The 27,367-nt window shown below is 42.1% G+C and overlaps 1 protein-coding gene across 2 annotated transcripts in view; it reads right to left on the reverse strand.

The window, feature by feature from the left end:
• The window catches only part of CARMIL1 (capping protein regulator and myosin 1 linker 1), a 401,711-nt gene that overhangs the window by 107,667 nt on the left and 266,677 nt on the right, over window positions 1–27,367 (reverse strand). For both annotated transcript variants that reach the window (XM_089682230.1, XM_089682229.1), the window contains exons 23-26: window positions 17,694–17,787; window positions 12,742–12,840; window positions 11,203–11,331; window positions 9,618–9,746 (exon numbers count right to left, since the gene is read on the reverse strand). In XM_089682230.1, the coding sequence (XP_089538356.1) occupies window positions 9,618–9,746; window positions 11,203–11,331; window positions 12,742–12,840; window positions 17,694–17,787 (451 nt within the window). The remainder of the gene's footprint in view (window positions 1–9,617; window positions 9,747–11,202; window positions 11,332–12,741; window positions 12,841–17,693; window positions 17,788–27,367) is intronic.

The raw sequence follows: 27,367 nt of genomic DNA on the forward strand, positions 1-27,367 counted from the left end.
GACTGTTCTCTCTTTGTCTTAGCGAAGACATGTTGCTTAAATTATTATTATTATTATTATTATTATACAGTATTTATAAAGCGCCAATAGTTCGCTCAGCGCTGTACATTACAAAGGGAGACAGAACATGTGACAGAACAATACCAATACAATGCAAAACATGAGGGGATCAAGGGCCCTGCTCTTTCGAGCTTACAATCTAGGAGGGAGGGGGTGGTGGCACAGGAGGAGATAGCTGTGGGGGATGGAGTGGTAGGAAGAGTGGAGGAGGGAGGCAAGTTAGCAGGGGGTGGGGTAGGCTTCCCTGAAGAGATGGGTTTTCAGGGTGCGCCTAAAGGAGAGGAGAGTAGGTGATAATCTGATGGGTTGGGGCAGGGAGTTCCAGAGGATGGGTGACACCCTGGAGAAGTCCTGGAGGCGGGCATGGGAGGAGGAGACCAGGGAACTAGAGAGAAGGAGGTCTTGTGAGGAGCGGAGTGTGCGTGCTGGGCGGTACTTGGATATTAGGTCAGTGATGTAGTTCGGGGCAGTATGGTGGACAGCTTTGTACGTCAGCGTTAGGATTTTGAATTTGATCCGTTGCGCAATCGGAAGCCAGTGGAGGGATTGGCAGAGGGGGGTGGCGGAGACAGAGCGGTTGGAAAGGTGAATGAGTCTGGCAGCCGTGTTCAGGATGGACTGAAGAGGGGATAGCCAGCGGCGAGGCAGGCCAGTGAGGAGGGAGTTGCAGTAGTCGAGTCGTGATATGATGAGGGAGTGGATGAGCTGTTTAGTGGTTTCTGGGGTTAGGAACGTGCGGATTTTGGCGATGTTGCGGAGGTGGAGTCTGCACGAGTTTGTTAAAGATTGGACTTGGGGCTGGAAGGATAGGTTGGAGTCCAGAATGACACCCAGTACTCTGGCCTGCAGGGCGGGTTTGATGGTAGCGTTGTTGGATGTGACGGAGAAATCAATGGGGGGTGGTGTCCGGGCTGGGGGGAAGACAAGAAACTCGGTTTTGGAGAGGTTCAATTTAAGGAAGTGGAGCGACATCCAGTCTGATATGTCGCTCAGTAGGTGTGTGATTCGGGCTGAGACCAAGGGGGTGAGGTGGGGGGTTGAGAGATAGATTTGTGTGTCGTCGGCATAGAGGTGGTAGTTGAAGCCGTGAGAGTGTATGAGTTGGCCAAGGGAGGAGGTATAGATGGAGAAGAGAAGGGGCCCGAGGACAGAGCCTTGAGGGACCCCAACAGAGAGGGGGAGTGAGGGGGAGGTGGTAGCATTATAGGTAACGCTGAAAGAGCGTTGTGACAGGTAGGATGAGATCCAGGAGAGAGCAGAATCTCTGAGGCCGAGGGAGTGTAGTTTTTTGAGGAGGAGGGGGTGGTCGACTGTGTCGAAGGCCGCAGAGAGGTCAAGGAGTAGGAGCACTGAATAGTGTCCATTAGCTTTGGCGGTTAGCAGGTCGTTGGAGAGTTTGAGTAAGGCAGTTTCGGTGGAGTGTAGGGGACGGAAGCCGGACTGTAGGGGATCGAGGAGGTTGTTGTCGTTGAGGTGAGAGCATAGGCGGGTGTAGACTAGGCGCTCGAGGAGTTTAGATGTAAATGGGAGCAGGGAGATGGGTCTGAGGTTGTTCGGGTCATTGGGGTCCAGGGAGGGCTTTTTAAGTATGGGGGTGATGTGTGCATGTTTCAGAGGGGAGGGGAAAGTGCCTGAGGAGAGGGAGAGATTGAAGATGTGGGTGAGGGAGCGTAGGATGGAGGAGGAGGAAGGTCGTAGGAGTTGTGAGGGGATAGGGTCGAGGGGGCAGGTGGTGAGGCGGGCATCAGAGAGGGTCTTGGAGACTTCCTCGATGGTAGTAAGGTCAAAGGTGTGGAGTGTTGGGGGAGCTTCAGTATGAGGAATGTAGGGTGGGGTGGAAGAGGAGGTCAGAGCAGTGGTGGGGTCGTGGGAGAGGGGTGATGAGGGGGTAGCTGAGTGAGGGTGAAGGGGGTTGGAGAGAGTTTGAGCAGCGACGAAGTCCCTGCGGGTTATGCCGAGGGGGAGGGGGGATAAGGGGGTAGCTGTGTGAGAGGGGACAGGTTGAGAGGGCGTGTGAGTTGCGGCACTGTCCTTGCGAATTGTGTCAGTCTTGTTTTTGAAGTGATTGGCAATCTCAAGGGCAGTGAGTGAGGTGCTGGGTGGAGGTGGGGGTGGAGAGAGTAGAGAGTTGAAGGCAGAGAAGAGTCGGCGAGGATTGGAGGAGAGGGCCTTGATGAGGGTCAAGAAGTAGGCCTGTTTGGCAGCATGGAGGGAGGAGGTGTAGGTGCGGAAGGCAGATTTGTAGCGGGTGAAGGCTTGTTTGGATTTGGTTTTGCGCCATAGTCGCTCTAGGGCACGACTTTGTCGTTTGAGGGTTTTGGTGTGATCAGTCTGCCAGGGCTGGAGCGGTCGGGGTCTGGTGTTGCGTGTGGTTAAAGGCGCTAGTAAGTCAAGGGCTGTTGAGAGCGCATTGTTGTAGGCGGTCAAAGCCAAGTCGGGGCAGGACAGGGGGAGGATGCGGTCGTGGAGTTGATCAGCTGCAGAGTGGAGGGAGGCAGGGTTAAGGTTGCGGAGGTTACGGCTGGTAGTAGTGTGACATTTGGAGGGGTAGGCGTTGGAGGACGAGGAGATAGAGAAGGTGATCAGGTTGTGGTCAGAGAGAGGGAAGGGGGTGTTAGTGAGGTTGTGGGGAGCGCATCGGTTGGAGAAGACAAGATCAAGGATATTTCCGTCGGAGTGGGTGGTGGATTGTATGCACTGTGCAAGTGCAAAGGAGGAGGTTAGGTGGAGGAGACGGGCTGTGTCCGGGTTGTCGAGGTTGACAGGGATGTTAAAATCCCCAAGAATTATGGTGGGTAGCTCAGAGGAGAGGAAGAAGGGTAGCCAGGAGGAGAAGTCATCCAGGAAGCGGGGTATGGATCCAGGAGGCCGGTATATCACAGCAATCTTCAGGGGGGTTGGGGAGAATAGTCGGACGCAGTGGGCCTCGAAGGAGGAGAAGGATAGAGAGGGGGGGTTTGGGAGGACTCGGAAGGTGCTCTGCGGTGACAGGAGCAGACCAACCCCACCACCTTTACGACCGTTAGGCCTGGGTGAGTGGGTCCAGGTGAGACCTCCATAGGAGAGTGCAGCAGGGGAGGTAGAGTCAGTGGGCTGGATCCAGGTTTCCGTGATCGCCAGGAGGTTGAGGGAGCGGGAAACAAAGAGGTCGTGGATGGCGGTAAGCTTGTTGCACACCGAACGGGCGTTCAGGAGTGCACATGAAAACGGGGGGGAGATTTTAGGGAGCAGGGAGACAGATACTAAGTTGCGGGGGTTGCAGTAGGACGTGGAAGTGGGAGGGTGTTGAGCGGGTGAGGGAGGTGGAGGGCCAGGATTTGGGGAGATGTCCCCCGCGGCTAGGAGGAGGAGAAGGGTGAGAAAGGTGGCATGGGAGCGGGATGTGCAGGAGCGTGAAAAACTCCTAGTGGAGGTGTTGGGGTCAGTGGGAGAGTGGAGTAATAGGAGGAGGTGGTGGGTGCCATAGAGGGGTGAGGGAAGCAGTGAGGACACGATATACAAATGTTTGGGAGGGGCAGAGGGATATAGTGAATGGAATTTGGGAACGGAGGAGAGGAAAATGAGAAGGAGGAGTGGAAGAGACATTTTGGGGAGGTGAAGAGAGCAGTAGTAGGGAGATGATAGCAGTGAGGGGGAGATGTACAGGTTGTGGGGTGGAGCAGAGGGGTAGAGAAATGAGATTTGGGAACAGAGGATAGTAATATGGAAAGGAGAAGAGGGGGCGTATTATATAAAGGCACACAGAGTGGGTCTCAGGCATGTAAGAGGTTTCCCAGGGTGTTGCTTGCAGTCTTCCAGCATGCAGTAGAGCTTCTTACTGTTGTTGTGTCTTCCTGCTGCTTAAGTTCTCCTGCTTTAGTTCAACTGCTGCATTTAACTGCTTCTTCTATGCACTCGTTCGAAGCCGCACTCAATCTGAAGCAGCACCCATCAGAGACTGTGCCCCCCATCAGAGATCTCCCCCATGAGCTGATCTAAATTTATAGGGAGATGCTCAAATGAGCATTCAACTCCACCCCAATTAGAAGATGCATTAGAAATGCAGTACTAATGCAGCTAGGTTCAATATGAGGCAAGGCCTCAGGTACTCAAATGCCTGGCAAGCAGTGTTGATGAGGATTCAGGAGGCCGAAAGTGCAGATATTGTCAGCACTTGATACCTCAGCCTTAAAACTTACTGCAGTAAAACTGTTGGTGTAGGAGATCTTAAAAGGTGCCACAGTAGATTGCGGTGTTTCAGCCCAACCAAATTTACTTAACTGTTTCCAGAGACAGGGTCACAACTTGGGCTGTGCAACAGCTCTGGCCCAGTGCCCGAGGGTCACATTTTAGGCTAGTCCTCATCCAGCAAGATGTGTGCAGGGACAGATTTCAAAGCTAGGCTGAGGAAATGCATAAAAAAGTAGGCTTTTTTTCAGCTGTACCGAATAAAAGGCATTCTAGCCTCTTAGAACACAAAAAATCTTATTTGCTAGTATCTAAACCTTCTGAATTTCTGTGTCCTTCAATGGATGAGAAGAAAAAAAAAATATAGTTCCTTGTACTAAAGATAATGAAAAAATAACAAATAAAACAGATGTGCTACTTAATGCAGATATTCAGGTTAAATTGTAAACAAAGTAGTGTTTTCACTGACCGGTGCCTGCTATGACAGCTTTGGGAGTACTTTCTGTTTGCAAAGTTGGCTAACATTCCTGGACATAGCAACAGATTTGGCCTCTGTAAACCGGCAATGGAAAATGTGTGCCACTCAGGCTACAAGGGAAAGCAATTCTGTGTCCACCGCAGAAGTGCAGGCCAAGGAAGAAGCTTGTCTCAGCTCCAACTGTTACACAAAGGATGGATCCCATGAAGCTGCACATTAATGCAGACCCGCTGGGATTGGAATGAAAGGCAGTCTCAACCTGGGCTCCAGCCAGGGCTCACACCCCTCACACCCCTAATGTGTTTAACCACTGCAGGGTCGGGTGGCCGTTTATAAACGGCCTCCCCACACCCTGCTTGTGCGCACTCCCTGGGAGCACGCAGCACTGCGATCCGATGCCCGCTGTGTCCTCCGGACACAGTGAAACACCGATCGTCGGACGGGACCTCTATACGAGGTCCCGATCATGTGATCACTGATTGGCCAATCAGTGATCACATGCAAAGTAGTAAGCAAGATGTCACTTGTGACATCATTGCTTACTACATGTGAAATCTGGGAATGATCACAGAGGTCACATGGTACAAGGCTATTCACAACAGCCTTGTACCATGTGACAAGCTGTGACCAATCACAGCTCACTCAGTACTTCTCAATGAGTGCAAGAATGCACACAGAGAGAAAGAGAAATGATTGCTTTTACATCCTATATGGGTGTAAAAGCAATCAGTGTAAAAAAAAAAAAAAAATCTTCATCACCCCCCACAAGTAGTACAGTGTCACCATGGTGATACTGTACTGCTAGGGTGACAGTATCACAGAGGTCACATGGTACAAGGCTATTCACAGAGGACCTCACAGAGGTCACATGGTACAAGGCTATTCACAACAGCCTTGTACCATGTGACAAGCTGTGACCAATCACAGCTCACTCAGTACTTCTCAATGAGTGCAAGAATGCACACAGAGAGAAAGAGAAATGATTGCTTTTACATCCTATATGGGTGTAAAAGCAATCAGTGTAAAAAAAAAAAAAAAATCTTCATCACCCCCCACAAGTAGTACAGTGTCACCATGGTGATACTGTACTGCTAGGGTGACAGTATGTAAAAAAAGAAAAAAGAAAAAGAAAAAATAATAATATAAAAAAATAAAATAAAAATGTAAAAAAAAAATGTTTAAAAATTATAATTTTTGGTTATAAATTAATTTGGATTTTTTTTTCTACTAAAAAGATAACGGAATAAATTTTGGCAAAGATTTATGATGAAATATTATTTATTTGCAAAATTTAAAAAAACAAACACTTTTTTCCAAAATTTTTTGACATTTTCATTTACATAGCAAAAAAATAAAAATCCCAGCGGTGAATAAATACCACCAAAATAAAGCTTTATCTGTCTCAAAAAATGGTAAAAAATTCAATTGGGTACAATGTTGCATGACCGCGCAATTGTCAAAGTGTGATAGCGCTGAAAGCTGAAAATTGCCCTGGTCAGGAAGGGGGTAAAAGTGTCCGGACTGGAAGTGGTTAATGGGTCTGCATAGATGTGTGGCTTCATGGGATCCATCCATTGTGTAACAGAGTTGGCCTCAGTTCACACTATGAACCGCACATGAATCACACAGTCTGCACCACATTCCTGTGGAATTCACATGCAATTTAGTGCGGTGCGATTTGAGCCCATTCATCATGAATGGGCTCAAATTGCACCGCATCGCACCAATTTATGCATGCACCAATTTTGGAACTGCACTGCAACTAGATCACAGGGTCATTTTGTGCCATGCCATAAGGTGCAGGCAAAGGCTGCCCTTGCGACCTGCGTTTGGGGTGTAATTAAGATTGCACTGATTAGATATGGTGGCTGTAGCAGCTTCACAATCATAGCTGATATACCTCATTGCCAGTCTGTTCTGACTGGTAAAGCACTAACACTTCATGTCAAAGCCCACCATGCACCCCTAAAGGCATGTTACTGTGATGGGCTGCCTTAATGGCCAATTGGAATGTGAAAGAGTAAAAAAGGCAGGGTTATCAACATTTAACCAAGTAAAGTCGATATAAACCTTAACTAAATGTAATTTAGTTTGATAAAGCATTGTGTATCATAAATACCTGCCTTTTAAAATACAAAATATCCTAAATGCATCGTAGTGCTGCTAATCTGGGCAGTACAGTGGTTAGCACTTCCACCTGGCAGCATTAGGGTCATCGGTTAAAATCTCAACCATGACTCTACCTGCATAGAGTGTGCATGTTCTCCCTGTGCCTGCATGGGATTCCTCCGGGTACTCTGGTTTTACTCCCACATTGCTGCCTAAATTGGCCCTAGTAAGTCTATGTATGAATGTGAGTTAGGGACCCTAGAGTGTCAGCTCCTTGAGGGCAGAGACTGATGTGAATATCATATGTAAAGTGCTGTGTAAATTGATGGTGCTATATAAGTACCTGTAATGAAAACAATCTCCAGCAGCCTCTGTGCAGCCATTGCATGAATGCACTCCAACAATGACTACACAGAGTTTCTCATGGGTGAAAACAGAGGTCTGAGTGTGACTAATTCATGTTGAAATGGACATTGATAGCCTACACTGAAAGACTGTGTGACAGGATGACAAACACGGGAGAAAAATTGGGAGCCAGAGACAGAGAGTTGACATCTCATAACGAGAACATGGAGAATCACCAGATGATATTTAATGCAAGCTGCAGGTTTAAGATGGAAAACATCTTATAATTTACTTTAAGGGAAGTAGCATACCAAAGCCAGAAAAAAAAGTCCCTTGACAAAGATGAATGCGTAATTATCACAATTGCTATAGTTGACATCATGTCCTAATTTATTTTGCTCTACTCCGCATTATATTTCCTTTCTTGCTCTTCCAAAATCAACCTGTCTAGACACTGAACACCGCCATATTAAATAATCAATAGATTTGTATTGACCTTTTAAGTATCAAGTAAACAGCAAAATGTTGGCTCTTTTGCAAGGAAACACTTTAGGCCTCATTCTTTCATCTGTGATATTTGCTCTAACAATTGGCATGATACTGTGTAACAGTAATACCTAGTCAGTGTCTGTCTTCATTAAGAAGCCACAAAATATCTACAACATATTATATTTGAAAGCATAGATGCTCATTTTTCTTCTGCTTCCTTCTATATCACACCATAACATACCTCAGTCCCCTGTGAGAAGGACAAATTCAGTGTCCCTATTGGTAACTTGTCCTTCTACAGAGGGACATAGATGATAAGAAGTACGAGAAAAAGTCTTCCCCCAATAGACCATGTATCCTCCAGTATGGATCCAAACATACAGTAGCATAGGTTGCACCAGTTAAATATCTGATCTTGCACATAGGTGATAAAGAATTTTTTAGTAATACGTTCTGTTATAACTTTGTTATATATCTTGACTGCCATCCTTGGCTAACCTGAGAAAAGATGAGGCCAAACAGTACATTTCTATAAAAAAAAAATGTGCATAATTTCAAATCAGAAAGGCATTCTGACTTCTTTTCCAAAAAGGACAGACAATATACTCTGCAGAATAAATGCATTAATCACAGTAAAAAAAATAGTCCTTTTACACATACAGTACTGAAAAGGCACTACACGTGGTTTGTAATGTGCTTAAAATATCCATAAATAAATAATAAAATGATCCAGAACATTAATAAGTGATTGATGAAAGGACTTGTATAATTCTCCCACAAGTGTATGATCAATGGTAACTGAAAGACAGTTCATTTTCTCCACAAATTATTTATGCAGATGACACCACTCAATTGCATTTATACTAATGAGGTCATTAGGCTGCTTATAGATAATCCCATGCTGGCAGATTTTTCTACGCTGAACATAGGCAATTAAAATATATGGCAGGGCATTACACTTTGATGTCATTACCCACTTATCCCCTTCTGGTATATAGCCTGGTGAAAAGATAAAGCATGCTGTTGTAAAGAGGTCTCATTACAATGGCTTATTGATAGCTAGATTTGCTCACTCAGTGCTAAATTGATTTCATTGTATGGCCCCTGTACCATAAATATAACTGCATATACACTTGTAAGCATTAAAGTCTTTTTGGAGCATAGATGTATACAAGACCTAATGAAAAAAAGCCGACTAATCATTTTTTCGGGGAGTAATGTCTAATATTGTTCAAGACAGTAATATAATGAATCCAGAAATAATGTTCTAAGTTTCTTCTTTTCTGAAACAGACACACCTAAACGTGAGAATTTGGTGCAAAAAGGGCTGTCAGGAGAAACATTTCAGCTATTACTTACTAGCAATCCCTAGCAGTATGCAGGTGTGTTGGCTAGAATCCCAGGTTCCCTGCCATCACCTGTTCACATATATACAGACTGGATGCGATTTGAACCGCATCCAATCCGCATGAGATGTGAAATAACACCGCTTCCTATGGTGCCTGTTCTTATATGTCTGTGCATTGGTGGTGAGAATTCAGTGAAGTTAAAAAAAAAAAAAGTTGTCATGTACGATTTCTGGGCAGTGCGGTCTGGTTCAGATGCGGATTGCAGGCTATTGACATCTGTGGGAACTGTTTCCAAACCTGACATGTGAACAGGATAAAATCCTGAGCTGATCCTGTCCTGAACCTGATGTAAACCTGACCTGAACCAGTGAACAGCTACTGTATCAATCAGCTGTGAAACCTGAGCTTCAATCCGCACCGCACATAAGTGAATCAGCACTGAAGCTGAAACCTACACTCTAGATTCATACCTAAAACGTTCACACAAATAAACCTAGAATATAGAGAACTAGGTCATAGTTCAATTGTGACATGGAGTCAAAAATACAATTGTCCCAATTCCCAAATAAAATATAGTCTAAAATACTTAAATAATGGCTACTCTTAAAGGTCATTTATACCTTCAGCTGCTCATCTACAACTCTGGTCACCTCTCCTGCCATTGATTCTAAGGTTTCTTGAATTGGAGTTGGTAAATTGTTGGCTCCAGCCCATGCTGCACCTCCAAGATGATATAAATTTGGCAAAAGCTGGAAGATAACAGATACAAATTAGTAATGAAGATATCAATTAATTCGCAGACTAAAACTTTTAAAGTTGAACAACAGCCAGATAAATGTAAAGTTGTGTAAGTATCCTAATTTGATTTGGTATCAGCTTCTTGCAGGGCCTGCATAACAAGGGAAAGGGAGGGCGAAGGGGCGGGGGAAGGGGAGCAGCACAAACAGCCAAATTAGGTGTGTTGCAGTGCAAGGAAAATGCTGATAGGAGGAGAGAACAGAGTGAAAGAGATAAGCTCATTTGTGTTTTGCTTAGAGCTGTGTAATTTTACCATTTGGTTGAGTTCAGGTTTAACCCTTTTGCTACCAGGTCCGTACGCTGTACCTGGACCAGACAGCAGGGGGTTTATACACAATCCAGCGGCTGCAGCCTCCGGGATTGTGTATAAAACTGACAAGCAGACTACTGCCTGTCAGGTGGATGCAGTCAGGTGGCTCCGCTTCCACAGCCCCGATGATGGTGCCCCCCCCTCGGGCTTGGGGAGTCCCATGGTGGCTGCTGGCGGGTGGAGGGGAGAGAGGAGAGCTTCTCTACCCTTCTTTGTGTGACCTGGAAGGATGTCACTTCCAGGTCACGGCTGTCACTTTCCCAGCCTGGGAAAGATGTTTTGCAATGCAATGTTTTATTGAGACCCTGCATGCCTCAATAGGAAACCTGTCACCAAAAAAATCATCGCTTTATGTCTTTTAGACCCTGCATGTCTCATTAAAGAGAACCTGTCACCTAAAAATCATCACATAGGGGATTTTTTTTGTTTATTTTTGCAAAAAAATAAAGTTACACTCAAGAACAAAACACCCCCCCCCCCAAAAGAAATAAAAATGTTGAGGCCTCCCCACATATACGCATGCATGAACATAAAACACACATGCCTACGTGTGAAAACGTTGATTGCGATACACATTATATATCGCCACGTACGCCGAAGTGAGAGCAATCATTCTAGCACAAGACCTTGTCTTTAACGATAAACTGATGACCTATAGGGGCTTTTGAAGCTTCGCCTATAAAAAAAATATAGGGTACTGAAGTTTGTCGCCATTTCATAGGCGCACACAAATTTAAGGTTTGGCATGTTGGGTATCTATTTACTTGGCGCAACCTCATCTTCTATATTTTACCAAAAATTTGGGTAATTTATTGTGCTGGTTTGTCCTAAAATTCACTTTAGTGTGATTTTTACTGAAATTTTGTGTTTCCTAGACGGTAATATTGTGAGACATGAAAAATTGGAACTACCACTATTTTATTCTCTAGCGTTTCTGCTTTCAAAAAATACATAATATTTTGGGGGTTTCATATAATCTTCAGGCCTAAAATAATTTTTTTAATTGTGTGCAAAAAAAAATGCAAAAATGGCTCTTGCAGCGAAAAGGGTTAAGTCTCAGCAGCCAGTATAGCATGATCTTAAGCAGGTACACTTACAGTTTTCGAATTCTTTGCATCTCGCATTATTTTCTCAGCAGACTTGACATCATCTAAGACAAAGTCAACTCCACAGTTTCGCAAGGAGTTTAGGTGATCTTGGACTTTAACACAAATTCTGTCAATCATCTAGAAATGAATAAAAGAGAAAACATTGTTAGTACTACCTTATGACTTATAGCGGCGCTGTGAAAAAATCATTTCGGATTTTCTGCCCTTTTGGGTCTGTGGGGCCTTTTTAACAGTCTCTCATTGAACCGAACGTGAGAACATTTAAAAACTAACTTCAAAAATCTAATCTAAATCATAGCTTCAACCTTGAAAAGTTACAGTAGAATTTTCTAAAAGTCCAGCACAGTTTTTTAAATATATCTAGGCCAATGAAATCCCATTTCTAATATCTCAAATTATTCTTGACCCTAAAATGTACCCTTGGTATCTATGCCATGTCTGAGTACAAATAACATTTGGAAATGTTTCAGATACACTGTGAGTAACAAGCACACATGCATTTTCCATCACTTAAGTATTGGGAAAATAGCTTTGCACTGCAGACATTTTCTCAGCATGCTGTACAGGCTCCCAACAAGCTCTGAACAGTCATACACAGTCTTTATTCAATAAAGAGTTATTTTTCTAAAGCTCGCAACACACCCAAGGAAATTTGGCATATCCAGCAGGGAATTTACAATCAGTGTGTGGGCTTCCCCACTCAATAGAAGTCAACTGTTCAATTGACTTCTATTAAAAGGGATATGTTGGGACATTTTCCCTAGATCAACACAGTGGCTGCAGCCATTGATCAGTGATGTTGCCCCTGTCAGAATACACTGTCAAGGTGGGGGGGGAGACGATTCCTCCATCCACCTCAGTGGTGTAGATGGAGGAATGTTTTAGTTTATGGCCAACTTAAAGTGTTTTAATTTTTAAACTATGGTTCATGGGATGGATACAGCACACTCAGCACACACAAATTTCATTTTACTGGACTTTCTAACAGTAAAACTAGAGAATATAGTTTGGCCCGATAAACATTTATTAAACAGATCAGTAAATTATAGAAAATACAGCAAAATAATTTGGACAGCATGAGCCTCCAAATAAACATTCTAAAAAAAAAAAAGTTAAAGTGCATCTACAGTCCTGATGAAAGCGATATTGAATGTAACATGGTACAACCTCTGATACTCATTCAGAGAACAAAAAACACGTTTCCAGAAATGCAGTAGCTCAAAAAATATAGATGTGAACATGTTTCATAGGAAACCATGTTAAATGGACTGTAGTGCGTTTCTGCAAAAAGCACTAAAAATGCATTGGTGTGAACGCAGCCTAAATTCTCCACATACATATTCTGCCAGAGGCATGTAAATTGATGGTTACAATTCTACATAACTTTTGGAATAAATAGAAACATTTTAGACACACAAAGGGGCTTTATTTTATATACAAGTCATGTACACAGCAAAGAAAATTACATGTTCAGTTTATGGAATGCTCTTACTCTTTTTCAATGCGGATATTACTCCGGGAGCTCACCTGCTGTGTAGTGCTGGTTACAATACTCTGCTGCAATCTATAGGCTTGTTCCTGAAGGTATTTCCTTGTCTCATGGTTCCTCAGTAAATAGTTTTCAATCTTGAAAGAAAAGCGCACAATAAGAGTCTATTATTACAAGAGCAGACAAAAAATATATTCTGACAAGAAACATACTGCTCAATCCTTTACATTTTACCATTGAAAAGAAAGATTCAGTTTATGGGGAAAAGAATAAAAAAAGGTTTGCTGCGCTATTGGGGCACCTAAACAGCGTTTAATGACAGTACATTGATTTCTTCATTAACATTAACAAACCATCTCAGCAGCTAATGAAATTCAAGTGTAAAGGTTCTAAGAGACAACATTACAGCCTGAGCAGAGCACTTAATAATGGAACCTCTGGTTTCCATTCACCATTTTGCTTTAGCCAAGCATACATAATAAATAACACAACTGTCACATCTAAACCTCTACAAGCAGGAACAAAAAAAAAAAAGCAAAATCTCTGACTTGATACAATGGAAAGATGTACACAGCATATGAATCTGTGCTGCAGACAACTAAACAAGCATGCAATATCAGCTCAATTAAATAAAACCTATCTTATAACATTGTTGGTGTTAATTTCAAACATGAAGAGTTTTCTTTTCCACAAATTCTTTCTTTAAAGCCTGAAATAATAGGGCTTTAAATTTTTCCTATTATGCTGGCATGCTAGCCTTGTTGCTTTTTTTTTTAAATGGCTAATTTAAGATGGCAGGGCAAAGTGAAGTAATCAATAGCATGCAATCAGCTGCTATCAGTCTGAAGAATGGAAAATGACTGATGATTCTTCTGTGTGGCTTACTGAATTTCGCACATTTGCGCTTCACTATTATGTAAGCCTGATAACACAAAGGGAAGAGGTGGATAGAAACCAAGAGCAATCGAACATAAAATCTCATTCTTTACTTTGACTGGCTCTTTGCCTTATGTTATTTAAGGTCCAATGTATTTTCGATGATTTACAATTAGCATAGACTATTCAAAGGAAAATAGGAAATTAATGACAAGTAAAGTTAAATCACATTCTTTCAATGGTAATTTGCCATTTTACTGAAAGTTATATATGTGTAAATGAGCTTTGGAAATTCCTTTTCTCTGTAACATCATGGGCATCTATGACAGGTTTGAACCTGGTATGAAAACATGCAGGCTGTCAATACTGACCTCTTCAGAAGAAATCAACATTGGCACACCCTATATACTAACCTTATGAAAGGTTTACATTAAGTAATATATAATTTTTCTTAGGTGCTATTTTTTTTTTTTTTTTTTAAGTCCAGGCTCTTCAATAGGAGTGTACAGGACATGGGCCCCCCTACTGATCCAGCAGGGCCTGGGGGCTTCCCATAATATGGGTCTATCCTGCAACATCATATTCTCTGGAGTTTCCATCAGGGATCAAGCTGGAAACTCCAGAGGAGAATTAGAAACTCCAGGTCCCACCCACCAGCCACTGATTGGAGGTTAAGGGTATGTTACATACATCTGACCCCTACACTATTTACTTTACACACACCTGACCCCTGCACTCTGTACATTACACAAATCTGACATCTGAGGGGGAGCCCCATCAGGTAGCTGTATGGGGTACAAAAAGCAGGAAAAGCCGACAACTCTAACATCCTCATGAAAGCTTTATTAGTGATACAGGAGTGACATAAAAGCACACTGAAGCGTTTCAGCAAGTAGCCTTCATCACAGCATAGTCTGTATGGGGCCAATTGATTGCTAATGGTGGCCTTGCTTCAATTACTCATAGTGACAAAAAGGATAAAAACTCTGCTTAAGTCCAACCACTACAAGATGGATTCTCGTCAGCTGCCGTAGAATACTGTGTTTAGTAATTGGTATTTAAGTAGAACTATCTTTTTTTTTATTTTGGATAGAGTAAAGGAGGCCAATAACCCCTGTCAGTTTTTTGACATCTGTGTCCCACTGGGGAGATTTCCCTTCACTTCTAGTCCCATAGCTTAACCGCCTCCCACCCGCCATATAAGGAAATGACAGACGGGTGGTGGTTCTCTCGTTCAGGGAGGACGTCAATGCCCATCAATGCCACATATCAGTGCCTACCAGTGCACATCAATGCCACATATCAGTGCCCATCTGAGCTGCATTTCAGTGCCGTCTATCAGTGCCAGTCAGTGCCGTCTATCAGTGCCCGGCAGTGCCGCCTATCAGTGCCATATATGAGTACTGCCTTTCAGTGCCCATCAGTGATGTCTGTCAATGCCCACCAATGATGCCTATCAATGCCCATCAGTGCCACCCACCGGTGCCTCCTCATCAGTGCCGCTCATCAGTGCAGCCTATTAGTGCCCATCACTACAGCCTCAGTAGCACACATCAGTGAAGGAGAAAAATTACTCATTTACAGCATTTTATAACAGAAACTATGAAAAAAAAAATAACATTTCTTTTTTCAAAATTTTCAGTTGTTTTGGTTTGTTTAGCAAAAAATAAAAAAAACCCCAGAGGTGATTAAATACCACCAAAAGAAAGCTCTGTCTCAAAAAAATGCTAAACATTTCATATGAGTACAGTACATATGAGTGTCCAGCTAGACACAGGCGGGAAGAAATATAAGCTTTCTTTATTGATTAACACCAACTATAACAAAAGAAAATTCCTCCTTTTGTAGAAATAATATAAATAATAATTTAAAATAAAAATATATTAAAATATAACAAATAATATTTATATGTAAAAAACAAAAATGTGCATTTATTTATTTATATATTTTGACATTTGAGCCTGCAAAGCATTGAAACTGTAATCAGTGGATCGCAGGTGCAATGCTTTGGCCCTTTCAGGCTATTCATCCAGCTCATGCCTGTACGGAGGTATGGACCTTATGTTCCGAAGCTAGAGGAAGTATCAATAGACTACATGACCAGTGACATCACTGCACTTGACTTCTATTGAGAACTACAGTTCCTCACAGTGGCAAATGGAACTTGTAGTTTTTTCATTTCACAACGCTCTGTAATTGAATGACACAGCTGTGCAGGTGGAGCCACGGAAAATTAAAATTTGATAGGAGGTGACATGAAGAACACCTGGGTTCTGAAAGTAGGGGGATAATTAAGGTGGGAGCTGTGCTTGCTAGCCATGTTTTATGTTACACCCTAAAGGTGGCATCACCTTTTAAATCACATACAATAATTTGATTCTCTTTAGCACTTAACCACTTGCCGTCCAGCCCATGTATATAAACAGCAGGACGGGAGCAGTGCAGGGGCAGGTGGCAATTCATAAACAGCCTCCCTGCTTGTGTGTGCTCCCTGGGAGTGCACAGCACCTCGATCCGGTGGAACACAGATCGTTGTATGAGACCTCTGTGTGAGGTGCCAATCATGTGTTCACTGATTGGCCAATCAGTGATCACATGAAAAGTAGTAAGCAAGATGTCACTTCTGACATCATTGCTTACTCTGTGTGAAATCTGTGAATGATCACAGAAATCACATGGTACAAAGCTATTCACAACAGCCTTGTACCATGTGACAAGCTGTGACCAATCACAGCTCACACAGTATTTCTCAATGGCTGCAAGAATGCAGCCAGAGAGAAGGAGGAATGATTGCTTTTACAGCCTTTAAAAAAAAAAATCTTCATCACCCCCCATAAGTAGCACAGTGTCACTATGGTGACACTGTACTGCTAGGGTGACAGTATGTAAAAAAAATATATATTTTTTTTTTACTAAAATATAACTGAATACATTTTGGCCAAGATTTATGAAGAAATATTTATTTGCAAAATTTTAAAAGAAAAACTTTTTTCAAAATTTTTGGACTTTTTGATTTACATAGCAAAAAAAAATCCCAGTGGTGAATAAGTACCACAAAATTAAAGTTTTATCGGTCTAAAAAAAATGCTAAAAAATTCTCATGGGTACAGTGTTGCATGACCGCGCAATTGTCATTCAAAGTGTGATAGCGCTGAAAGCTGAAAATTGGCCTGGACAGGAAGGGGGTAAGAGTGTCCGGACTTGAAATGGTTAAAGGTAACATTTTCTGCAGTCTGTGGACCTATGAATGAAACAGTGACCTCAAATATAGTGAAAATATGAAGGTGCTGGGGGCAGTGTGTGTGATTTTCTTTTTTTTAAGGCATTAGTAAGCCCAAAGGCAACATTAATATTAGTGGTCTGCCATATCAGTTTCCAGCACATGGGGGATCATTTGCAGTGTATGTATGAGATTTTCTCATTAATGGGAGAGATAATGTATAATTGTATCCCTGTCCAAGTATCACATTTTTATCAAGGGAGCATGAAATTCATGTTTCAAATTACACACTGCTTTTGTACAGTTTGCTTTTTGATGGTATCTAGCACATTTGCAGATTCAAACTGAGAGCCTAGCTACTGTTTCTGACAGTATAGCACTGAACTCCATGTAGATATTAAAAACATTATTTAATCCAGTCACGTCTCCATTTTTTAAAACAAATTATAGATTTCTACACACAGTTTTCCCAAATGAAGAAGTTTTGCATCTGGGAAAAAATGTAGGATGCAAAGAAGCATCTACTTGTGTGTTTACGAGAGTATAGCCATTCATCAGAATGGCAGGCTATACACAGCATGTGCGGCTCCTCAGGTACAGGAAAGCTCCAAGAGATTTATGTTCGGTATAAAAAATGTCTAATATAGTGCATGAAACTCTTAGTTTAGATTACATTTTAGAAAGCAGTCTCGCAGACAGGCAGCAAATTCCAAAGTGTTTCAAAACGGTTTTTGCAAAACTCCATATTCAGCAAACTACAGAAATAATACAGACATAGAAAAGTGATCTGTGACTTTAAACACAAAACTAATCACCAAGTCATAAAAGAAATCAAGTTACATTGAAGTAAGAAAGTCATTTGTTGTGAAGTAAATGTGGCAAATGTCTAAATACCTTTTGTAAAGCTTCTTCTGTTTTCTCTGGGTTGGTTTTCAGTGCTTGGGAGGCATCATTCATAGGTATAGGCATAAATCGCAGGGTGTAGTTCCTATAAAACAAACCCCATATATGTATTAAGGGGAAATGGACACCTGCATTTGAATAACCCTTCAATATCAAGTTAGCAGAATGAGTCAACTCTGGATTTCTGACAGCTGTTGCATTTAGCACTTTGTATAGAGGTTTAACCACTTGAGCTCTGGAAGATTTTACATTGATGACCAGGGCATTGTTTGCTATTCTGCACTCCACTACTTTACCTGGCTGATAGCAGAGAGATGAAGCAGCAGACAGAAATAACACTTAGTGCTCTTATTTGAGAGAAGTACACACTATAGAGTGGGGGTTGGCAACCTGTCGATCGTGGTCTACCTGTCGACCGTGAGCAGGTGACAGGTAGACCGCAAACAGGTCCCTCTCCCCCACTTTCCCCCAGCCTTCTTTTCATATTAACCCGCACTTGATTGGTTGCTAGGTCCCCCTAGCAACCAATTACCAGCTTGTTAATATGAAAACCTCATTTGCCCAGCTCCTCTTCCCGCCCTCCATCCCGAGCTGTGCTGTCCTCCGCTCTCCACTGTGCATGGAGGATGACAGCAGCGGAGGAGGCTGGGGGGAAGGGGGGCAGAATACATTGCTGGGGGGGAGGGGGGGTTCAGAAGTCACTGCTATGGGGAAAAGGGGGGGGGGAGGAGAAGATATTAATGGGGGGGGGGGGCAGAAGACATTGCTGGGGAGGGGAGGGGGCCAGAAGTCACTGCTCTAGGGGGGCAGAGGACACTACTGGGGGGTAGTGATGTGCAAAGGAAAAATCCCGATACACAGCCACTTGCTGGTAAATCAGATTTTTAAAATACCTGCCTTCCGACGATCCCCTTTATTGTCCTCCTAGAGCAGCTGAAAGCTAGCATCTCCTCCTCGCCCACCGTCCAGCATACAGCTTCTGCAGGAGGAAAATCCAGGGGATTGGTTCTAGTAAACACCTCCCCTGCTGCCCCTCACGACCTTGTTCCTCCTTTTTTCTGCTGCCTAGCCCCTCCCCCAAGTCCCCCCCCCCCCAGAAAAATATATAAAAAAAATAAGAAAATATAAAATGTAAAAATAAAAAAAAAACTACTGACACCATCCACTGCCCTACTGACACCGTCCACTGCTCTATTGACTGACACCAACCTCTGCCCTACTGACTGACAGTGTCCATTTTTAAGGTAGGCTACGTTTGTATTTTTACAGTAACATTTGTTTTATTTTATTTTTCTACATTTTCCTTGCTATTTAGTTAGGCCTGCCTAGTTTTTTTTTTTTTTTAAAGGGCACTGAACCCCGGTGATCTTTGATCTTTTTCATGTTCAAGTAGATCTCCACCTCTCAAAGATTGCTTACCCCTGCTATAGAGGGATATGCTTTGTTCATATTCATGTCTGAGGTTTACAACCACTTTAAAGCAGTAGTAAACTCTTACATGAAAAAAAATCTACTAACAGGTACAGTTTTTTTTTTTTTTTTTTAACATATGAGACTCTAGTTGACTCTTCTGTTATAAATGCCTCTCCTGGCCTGTCAGCAGTAATGGAGACTAAGCTACGCATTCGCAGTTCAGACCGCATTTATGGCCCTTGCTGTGTGCCATGGTGTAGTGAATCCCACGTGCATACACTGGAGTTGTGTAATTTACATTTTTACCCAACTGCTCTTCGTTTTTTTGTTATCACATGAAATATGGAGATTTGCACCACCATAGGCAGGGCTCAAACTACTGCAATGGGGAGATTTACTAATGGCAAATATGCTTTGCAAGGGAATGTCAACTTTACGAGAGAATTTTCTCTTAGCTTAGAAAAAGTTCTATCAAAAATACTAATATATATATATATATATATTTTTTTTTTTTTTCCTTTCTTTCACATGATCATGCATTTGTGCATTCTTTGCACTCAACACATTCACTAACTTAAGGGGAACTGCTCATGCAAAGTGAACAGCTTATTTGTCTTTAGTAAATCAACCCCAGCTTTTGGTTTAAGATCGGTTAAGTTTATACTGTATATTGGTCACACAGAGTGGACTGTTTTCTGTCAGCTGACACACAGACTGTTCTTTTTGCAAGGTAATTTCCCCTTAGTTTAGTGAATGAAGCTCTACTGTTTTCCCTTATCCATTCACATGCAAGAAAAAAAATGCTTGCATGTGACTGGGTATTTTTTGCAAAGTGAAATTTCACCGCATTCGCTAAGCTTTGAGGAACATTCCTATTTGCCTTTAGTAATCTAACCCTATAGCCATGCAATGTGAAATGAAGCAGTAAAGCCCAACTACTGTGTAGCACTGCATAGCGGGAAGCAGAATCTGCACATGTTATAGATAAATATGTCTGCCCCCATGTACATATTCAATTAAAACTACACACAGAATCAAAGCTTTTTTCTTTATTAACACAAATTGATAAAATGATTTACATAAAGATGATCTTTTTTAACATGTATATCTATAAAATCCATCCTCATAGCACGGCACAGAATAACCTTTAATGTGCAAAATTCTTTTACCTTGTTGTTTTTTTCATTTGTGTGCTAAAATGGTATTTCTTGCAGCATTGAATAAATATATACATACACACTACCAATTATTTCACCAGCATACCAAGACATCCGGCCCAGAACACTGGTCTTTTCAGTCAGTGAGTTTACTTGTAGAAGTTACACAAAGCACTGCATTGAAATGTTATTCTGACAAGAATTTTCTCATCTAAGCCAAATCACGCACACTAACGTCTAGGAGAGTGTCACAGTGAAGTCGGGAATTCAGAGGGAAAAAAGAAAAAAAAAAAAAAACACTTAAACTTTGCTAAACACTGTATGTACCAAAATGGGCATATAACATAAACCCATTAAGAAAGCTAAGATTTCTGGGAAGACAAATCCACATTCAGTGTGTCCAGATACTGTACATGTACCTGCCAAAATGTGTGCCCTAATTTTTCCACTATGTGGCTTCTCTTTCCACAGCATATCACAGCTGAGCAGGTCAAGCAGGTAACAACAAGGCTCACCTGTATAATATAGAAGGGAAAACCTTTTTATGCATTCTGTGTTCTCAATCAAGCATGATCTAGTAGAGAGACACAAATCTTTGAGCCTGGGTTCACATATATGCGGTGCGGTATATCGCATGTGATTCGCACAGGATCCGCACCATATTCCTGTGCAAATCACATGCGTTTTCTGTGTGGAGTGATTAGAGCCATACATTTTGTATGGCTCTAATCGCACCGCACCTGCACCAAAAAGGTACAGGACTCTTTTTTTGGGTCCGCACTAGAATTGGATCGCATGGGTATTCACACCTATGCGATCCACGTCTGCACATTGCACCGTGTTTTGCAGACCGCTTTCGGGGTGTTAACTTAACATACTCACCCGCAGCAGTTCGCATGAACTGGGTGCGATTCTGATGCATTGCGAAATTCGCACAGAAAACGCTGTGAATTCCGCACCGCATCAGAGTGAACCAGGGCTCAAACCAGCATATGGACTGGATATTACGCTTTACTTTTAAATAAAAGTGGTTAAAAGCATTTTGAGCTTTTGTATGCCTGTGAGGCATGTTAACGCACTATACTTGTATTATCAATGGCACCCTGTTGCACTAAGAAAACATACACATGTTGCAGTGCACCACAATGCACAATAACACACTACCATGTGCTTAAAATGGTGCATGTAGGTTTTTTTGTACATTCCGGTGCATTGACAGCCCTTTCAAATGAATAGGCTAACTTGAAATGGAACCTCACCCAAAAATGGATGTTCCACTTTAAGTCCTTCTCTACCATCTTTGGCATATAATTTCTTTGGGGGGGAGCAGGTACTTAGTTTTGACAGGTACCCATTCCCACTTCTAGGTGATCTGAGCGGTTCAGCCTCCCATCTTTACCCACAGCTTTTTGGGACACGTCACAGGTCTCAGAATACTGTGGGACTATTCACTCGCGCATGTGCAAAGGGAAGTCACCTGTGAATCCGCAGGCTGTCAGAGTCAGCTTCCCACACTAAAGATGCCAGCGCCAGGAGCCCGAAGACCTTCAAATAACTTTTTAAGGTGAGGACGGCCCCGTTCACCGTGTGCGTGAGGTCTTTTGTGGGCACTAGAGGGACACTGCAGCCAGGGAAGAAAGTCAAAGGCAGCCCTTGCCGACCCGGTGACAGAGATGGGAGTGTTATGCAGCAGAGCAGAGAAGGGATTGGCCAGAGAGATATTACTTTGACACAGTTGGCCAGCTTAAATGGATTGTTGCATGCTACAGCATATCATTGCTTAACACACCATGTATTTCTCAGGTCTAATGGGTAATATTAAAATCCATCTATAGCCAAAGCTTTTTCCGTTTTATATTAGCGATTGATTTAAAACTTTATTATTTTCTGTGGTCTGTGCTCTGATAATTTTCTTAACTTACTGTGCCAGAGACACAATAGGAAGTAAGAGAAATCTCTATAAAATAAAGGAAAATCCCTTCTTAGCTGTCACCAGAACAGGTGTGCCAACAGGAAGATATTAGATAAGGAGTTTATTTGAAATCTCCATTAACAGATGTAAATAATATAATGACAAGTATTTTTTAGTTAGATGGAAATATACAGTATTTAAATCACTGAGTGTTTTGCAGCAAACTATTCCTAGCTTCCATACTGGTGTGAATGTACATAGTTTTCCACTATATAAGTTCTGGTCTTTTGTTGTCCCTTATCACATCTCACATGAGTAAACAGCAGCCTTCTTTGAATCCTCCGATCAAGCTGTGCCCAATGTACATTTGCTAGGTACAGTGACCAATTAGGGAGCGTTAAATTAGCCACAGTGGAGAAAGGAGGGGAGATTAAAATGCTTTGTCACCAAGCTGGGGGTCTCTGTTTTGGGACACCAAGCAGCCAACATGACCAGACCTGAAGTGGAAAGGTAAACTAACTTCATACTTGTATTGTAAATATGGTTTTGGGGGTAATTTGTAAATATCGTATCGTATAAGTCAAGGGACTTATACTGTACATTGTGTTGTAAATACTGCTTAGCGTGTAATTTGTATATATTATATAACTCTATCAATAAATGTATATGGCAGATGGAACTACCTCTTTTAAGAACTTTCAGATCTAGCTGTGTATATATAAATACTCCTACGGGGATTGGGGTGTATTCACATATACAGGTAACCTAGGTAGCAGAAGTTTACCCTTCTCTTTTTCTAGTGACAACTGTTACATTTTGGATTTCTCATCACTTTCGTCCCTGGTGACAGTGGTCGCAACAACAACTAGAGAAGGAGGAATCTATTGAAGATACAGACAGCAATACTTATCTTCTCTATCCAAAATTAAAGGAAAACATTTTGTTATACCTATACTTAGAAATGAAAATGATCATATAACCGACTAATTTTGTAAAGCAGGTCAAAAAGAAAATTACAGTAATGCATACAACCAGTCAACAGGTCACCTAGGTCAAGCCAGCGGAAGTCAGAAAGAGTATGCAGAGGGGTTACTATCTGCATGGAGCTTGTCTATCCTCTTTGCATCTGAATAGGCCTTTGTTCCAAAATTTAAATACATGCTAATATTAAACTGGCATTATCTCACAAAGACGGTGTCTTGGTGTGGTACTGACATCAGAATTTCAGCTCCTTTGGTGGAAATGGAATTAACACATATACAGTAGGTACAACTCTTGCAAAAAGTATGGAATTACCATCCTTGGAAAATGTTCATTCAATTGTTTAATTGTGTAGAAAAAAAAGCAGGCATGCCTCAAAACTATTTTCATTTAACATTCCAACCTTTTGGCTTTAAGAAACAGTTAAACAAATGAAAAAGAAAGAAAACTGTAGTCAATTGCAACTGTTTAGGCAGATCAAGCAGAGGAAAAAAAATGGAATCACTCAATTCTGAGGAAAACATTATGAAATCACCATGTACTTTGCAGTTCTACAACAAACATCTGCATCAGATTACAACTGCAAATTAGTCTGCAGTTAAAAAAGAATGCTTGCACCCCTTGGTGAGCTGTTGCCCCAAGCTGATTGACATGAAACATGGCTCCAACATGAGAGATGTCAGTTGAAAAAAAGGAGAGGATTATACATTTCTTCAAGAAGGTAAATCATCAGAGAATGTTGCAAAAGATGTTGGTTGTTTCCAGTCTGTCTAAAATCTGGACCAAGTACAAATCAAAAATGGGAAGATTGTAAAAGGGAAGTGTACAGGTAGACCGAGGAAGACATCAAAGCATCAAGATAGAAAACTTAAAACAATATGCCTTGAAAACCGGAAATGCACAACAAAACAAATGGGCAGAAACTGGAGTCAATATCTGTGGCCGAACTGTAAGACATCAGTTAAAGGAAATTGGATTTACATACAGAAAAGTAAAACGAAAACCATTATTAACACCCCAACAGAAAAAAACAAGGTTCCAGTGGGATAAAGAAAAGCAACGATGGACTGTGGATGACTGGATGAAAGTGATATTCAGTGATGAATCAGGAATCTGCATTGGGCAGGGTGATGATAGAATGCGATTAGTTTTTTTTCCACACAATTAAACAGTTGAATGAACATTTTCCAAGATGATTCCATACTTTTTGCCAGGGTCTGTATTGTGCAAGGCACTATGAAATGGGTCAATGTAATTTAAATATAGTAAATATAAAATTAGGCTCCTACAGGGTAATCCACCTTGCCCTTTATCTTCTGGAATAAGCTTTAATGTGTATTATAGAAACCGTTAGGTGTGTGAAATGAGGCATGTAAATGTACTAATTTTTTTAAAAGCTTGTCCAAGTGAAGATTGAGATATGTACATTTTAAAATGATTCTGACAATAGTATGAAACAGACGGAAATTAACACTGTTTAAATACCAATGTATGGAACAGCTATTTTGATCTGTTGCAACCATCAGTCAGAAATGTTTATTTATTAATGCTTTTATATATACAAGTATAGTTGTCAGGGAATGTCTGCTGATGCAACACCTGTTGCCAACTCAGCACTGCCTGGAACCTCTGTCAGTTTCTACACCCCTAAATATAAAGAAGTACTAAACCCAAAAACAAAAATGTATTATATTGTAGCGTATCAATTCTTAGATGTGGCGTCTGTATTAGTTTCCTTTTTTATGGTTTGTTTGCTTTTTTTTTTTTTCTCCTGTTGATACTGCCAGTACTTGTATTATTCAGCTTCCTGTAACAAACCAAGCTGTCCAGCAAAAGTGACCATTAGTGTTGAATCAAACCATTCAACACAGAGTGGTTCTTCCAATAGTCAGCAACAAAAAGAAAGAAACACTGTTGCTGTAAAAGTGTTAACTGAAGTTTGACTTTGTTAGTCCAGTCCACCTATATCCGCTACTGCCGGGGTCAGCAACCCATCGATCGCAATCTACCTCTCGATCGCGGCCATCTAACAGGTAGATCGTGACCTGACATGCTGCCAGCTCCTAAGCCAGCCTGCCCCCTGTCAAATCAGATCGGTAATCTATAAAAAATAGTGAGCCGAGTCACTGCCCAGATCAGTTCACACATGCAGCTGCAGTGGAGTGCTGTGCGCACTCCTGCACTCATAACTAGTGCAGAACAGACAGAGTGATCTCCACCCGACAGAAGGTTTCTAGTCCCGGCCCATGACTTGCTGTCATTCATAGGCCAGGAAGCGGGAGAGGAAGAAAGAGCAGCACCCACACCATAAGGTAGAGGAAATTACAAGTGCACAGTCTGTTATATGCTGCAGCGGCTAATAATGCAGCATAAAGAGGTAGTTAACACTAACACTGGTGCCACTAATGCAGCACAAAGGGGTTCATTAACTGCCATTGCCCACCATTAGGCAGGGCAGTTTGACACATGAGAGGCACGGGAAGGCGGTGGGAGGGGGGACTCTTTCACCGCTTGTAAAAGCAATTCAGCGGCTAATTAGTCACTAGGATTGCTTTTACAAAAACCAGCATTGCCTGCCTGAAAAACAATACCAAGATGATGCTGTAGCTGCAGACATCGTTCCAGTATACTACTTTAAACTGGCAATGTAAGCTAGCTGGTCTGAAAGTGGTTAAAATAGAATTCCAGCTTAAATCTAACTAGCCTTAAAATGTCCCTCCTGCTTCCTAACACCTATGTTGACTAATCTATTCTCAGGCCACTCTGATCTGGTCATGTTTTCCCACCTGTGTGAACCAGCTGCTTATGTAGGGGAGAGGAGGGAGCAACAGCGACAGCTGGGACATGGGAACCTATGGGTGACATCATCGCTCCAGATTATTGCGGTCCTTGTGAGTTCATTTCTTAAAAAAATAAAAGGAAAAAAAAAAAAAAGGGCACTGAACCCCGGTGATCTTTGATCTCTTCATGATGCTCAGGTAGATCTCCACCACTCAAAGGTTGCCTACTCCTGTGCTAGTGCATCTAACACTATCCTCTGCCCAAATTGACAATACTGCTCTTCAATGGTGTCTCTGTTGCTCTTCCATCCAGTGTGGAGATATCGTAAGACAGGAAGATTGTTACTGGGAAAAAATAAAAAAGCCTAAAAACAGAAACTAATGTAGCTACCATATTTAAGGATTGTCAAACTGCAATATAATAAATTCTTATTTTTGAGTTAAATATCACCTAAAATTTTTGGTTCACCTTTACAGAAAATCTGTAAAAGGTAGTCAAACGCTGAACCCACTTCTCCACCCCCCCCCCCAGACTCCACTGTACTTCCCTCTCCTGATCCTGAGCTGCCATGCTGTTCCACCAGTCTGGGGATTTGAAAAACCCACCGTTTTTTTCTTCTCTCCATCCAGACATATCCCGATTGGTCATCGCATAATAAAAAAAAAAAATCGTCCCCGTTCAGCTACAGTATTTTGAGAGCAGGGAGCTTTTATCTGACAGGGCAGTTGGACAGAAGATGATCAGTAGATCGGCAGTGGCCACACATGGATTGAAAATCGGTCCCTACGCATTCGTGGCTCAGGAGAGACTTTTCAAAAGTGTTGACAGGCAGGAAAAGTCGCACTATATCATAGCCCTGTTTAAGCTCTAACACCAGTCAACATCGGTGCTTAGAAATGGGATGCAGCAGGAAGGAGAGGGAGACGAATCATGGGAGTTTATGTATGCAGTTCCAGAGAGAAAACATTTTATTTTCCAACATTTTGGAAGTGATAGAGGAGAACACTAGTTAAAACCCACTAGCACTATGGTGTTGCAGCACCAGTATCTTGTGTTTAGTTGCCACCACTGACAACATCTGTATGAGTTTGTATGTTCTCCTTCCGCTTGCATAGTTTTCCTACCAATTATCAGTTTTTCTCCAGATTCCAAAAACACTGATGTGTTAACTGGTTTCCACTAAAAATTGGCTCCAGAGCAGGGGCGGACTGACAACTCATGGGGCCCCCGGGCAATAGGGGATCATGGGGCCCCTGTGTCCTTGCCCAAACTCAAAAAAGCCTATGAAAAAGGTACCAGGGGCATCTCATGGGGCCCCCCTACTGACCCCAGGCCCTCGGGCAGTGCCAGAGTTTCCAAATGGTCAGTCCGCCCCTGCTCCAGAGTGTGTTCATTCTACAGAGACATTGATAAATGCAAAT

Source organism: Staurois parvus, unplaced genomic scaffold (genome assembly GCF_062004578.1).
Source record: "Staurois parvus isolate SC_StPar_1 unplaced genomic scaffold, SC_StPar_1.0 ptg000287l, whole genome shotgun sequence".
NCBI lineage: Eukaryota > Metazoa > Chordata > Amphibia > Anura > Ranidae > Staurois > Staurois parvus.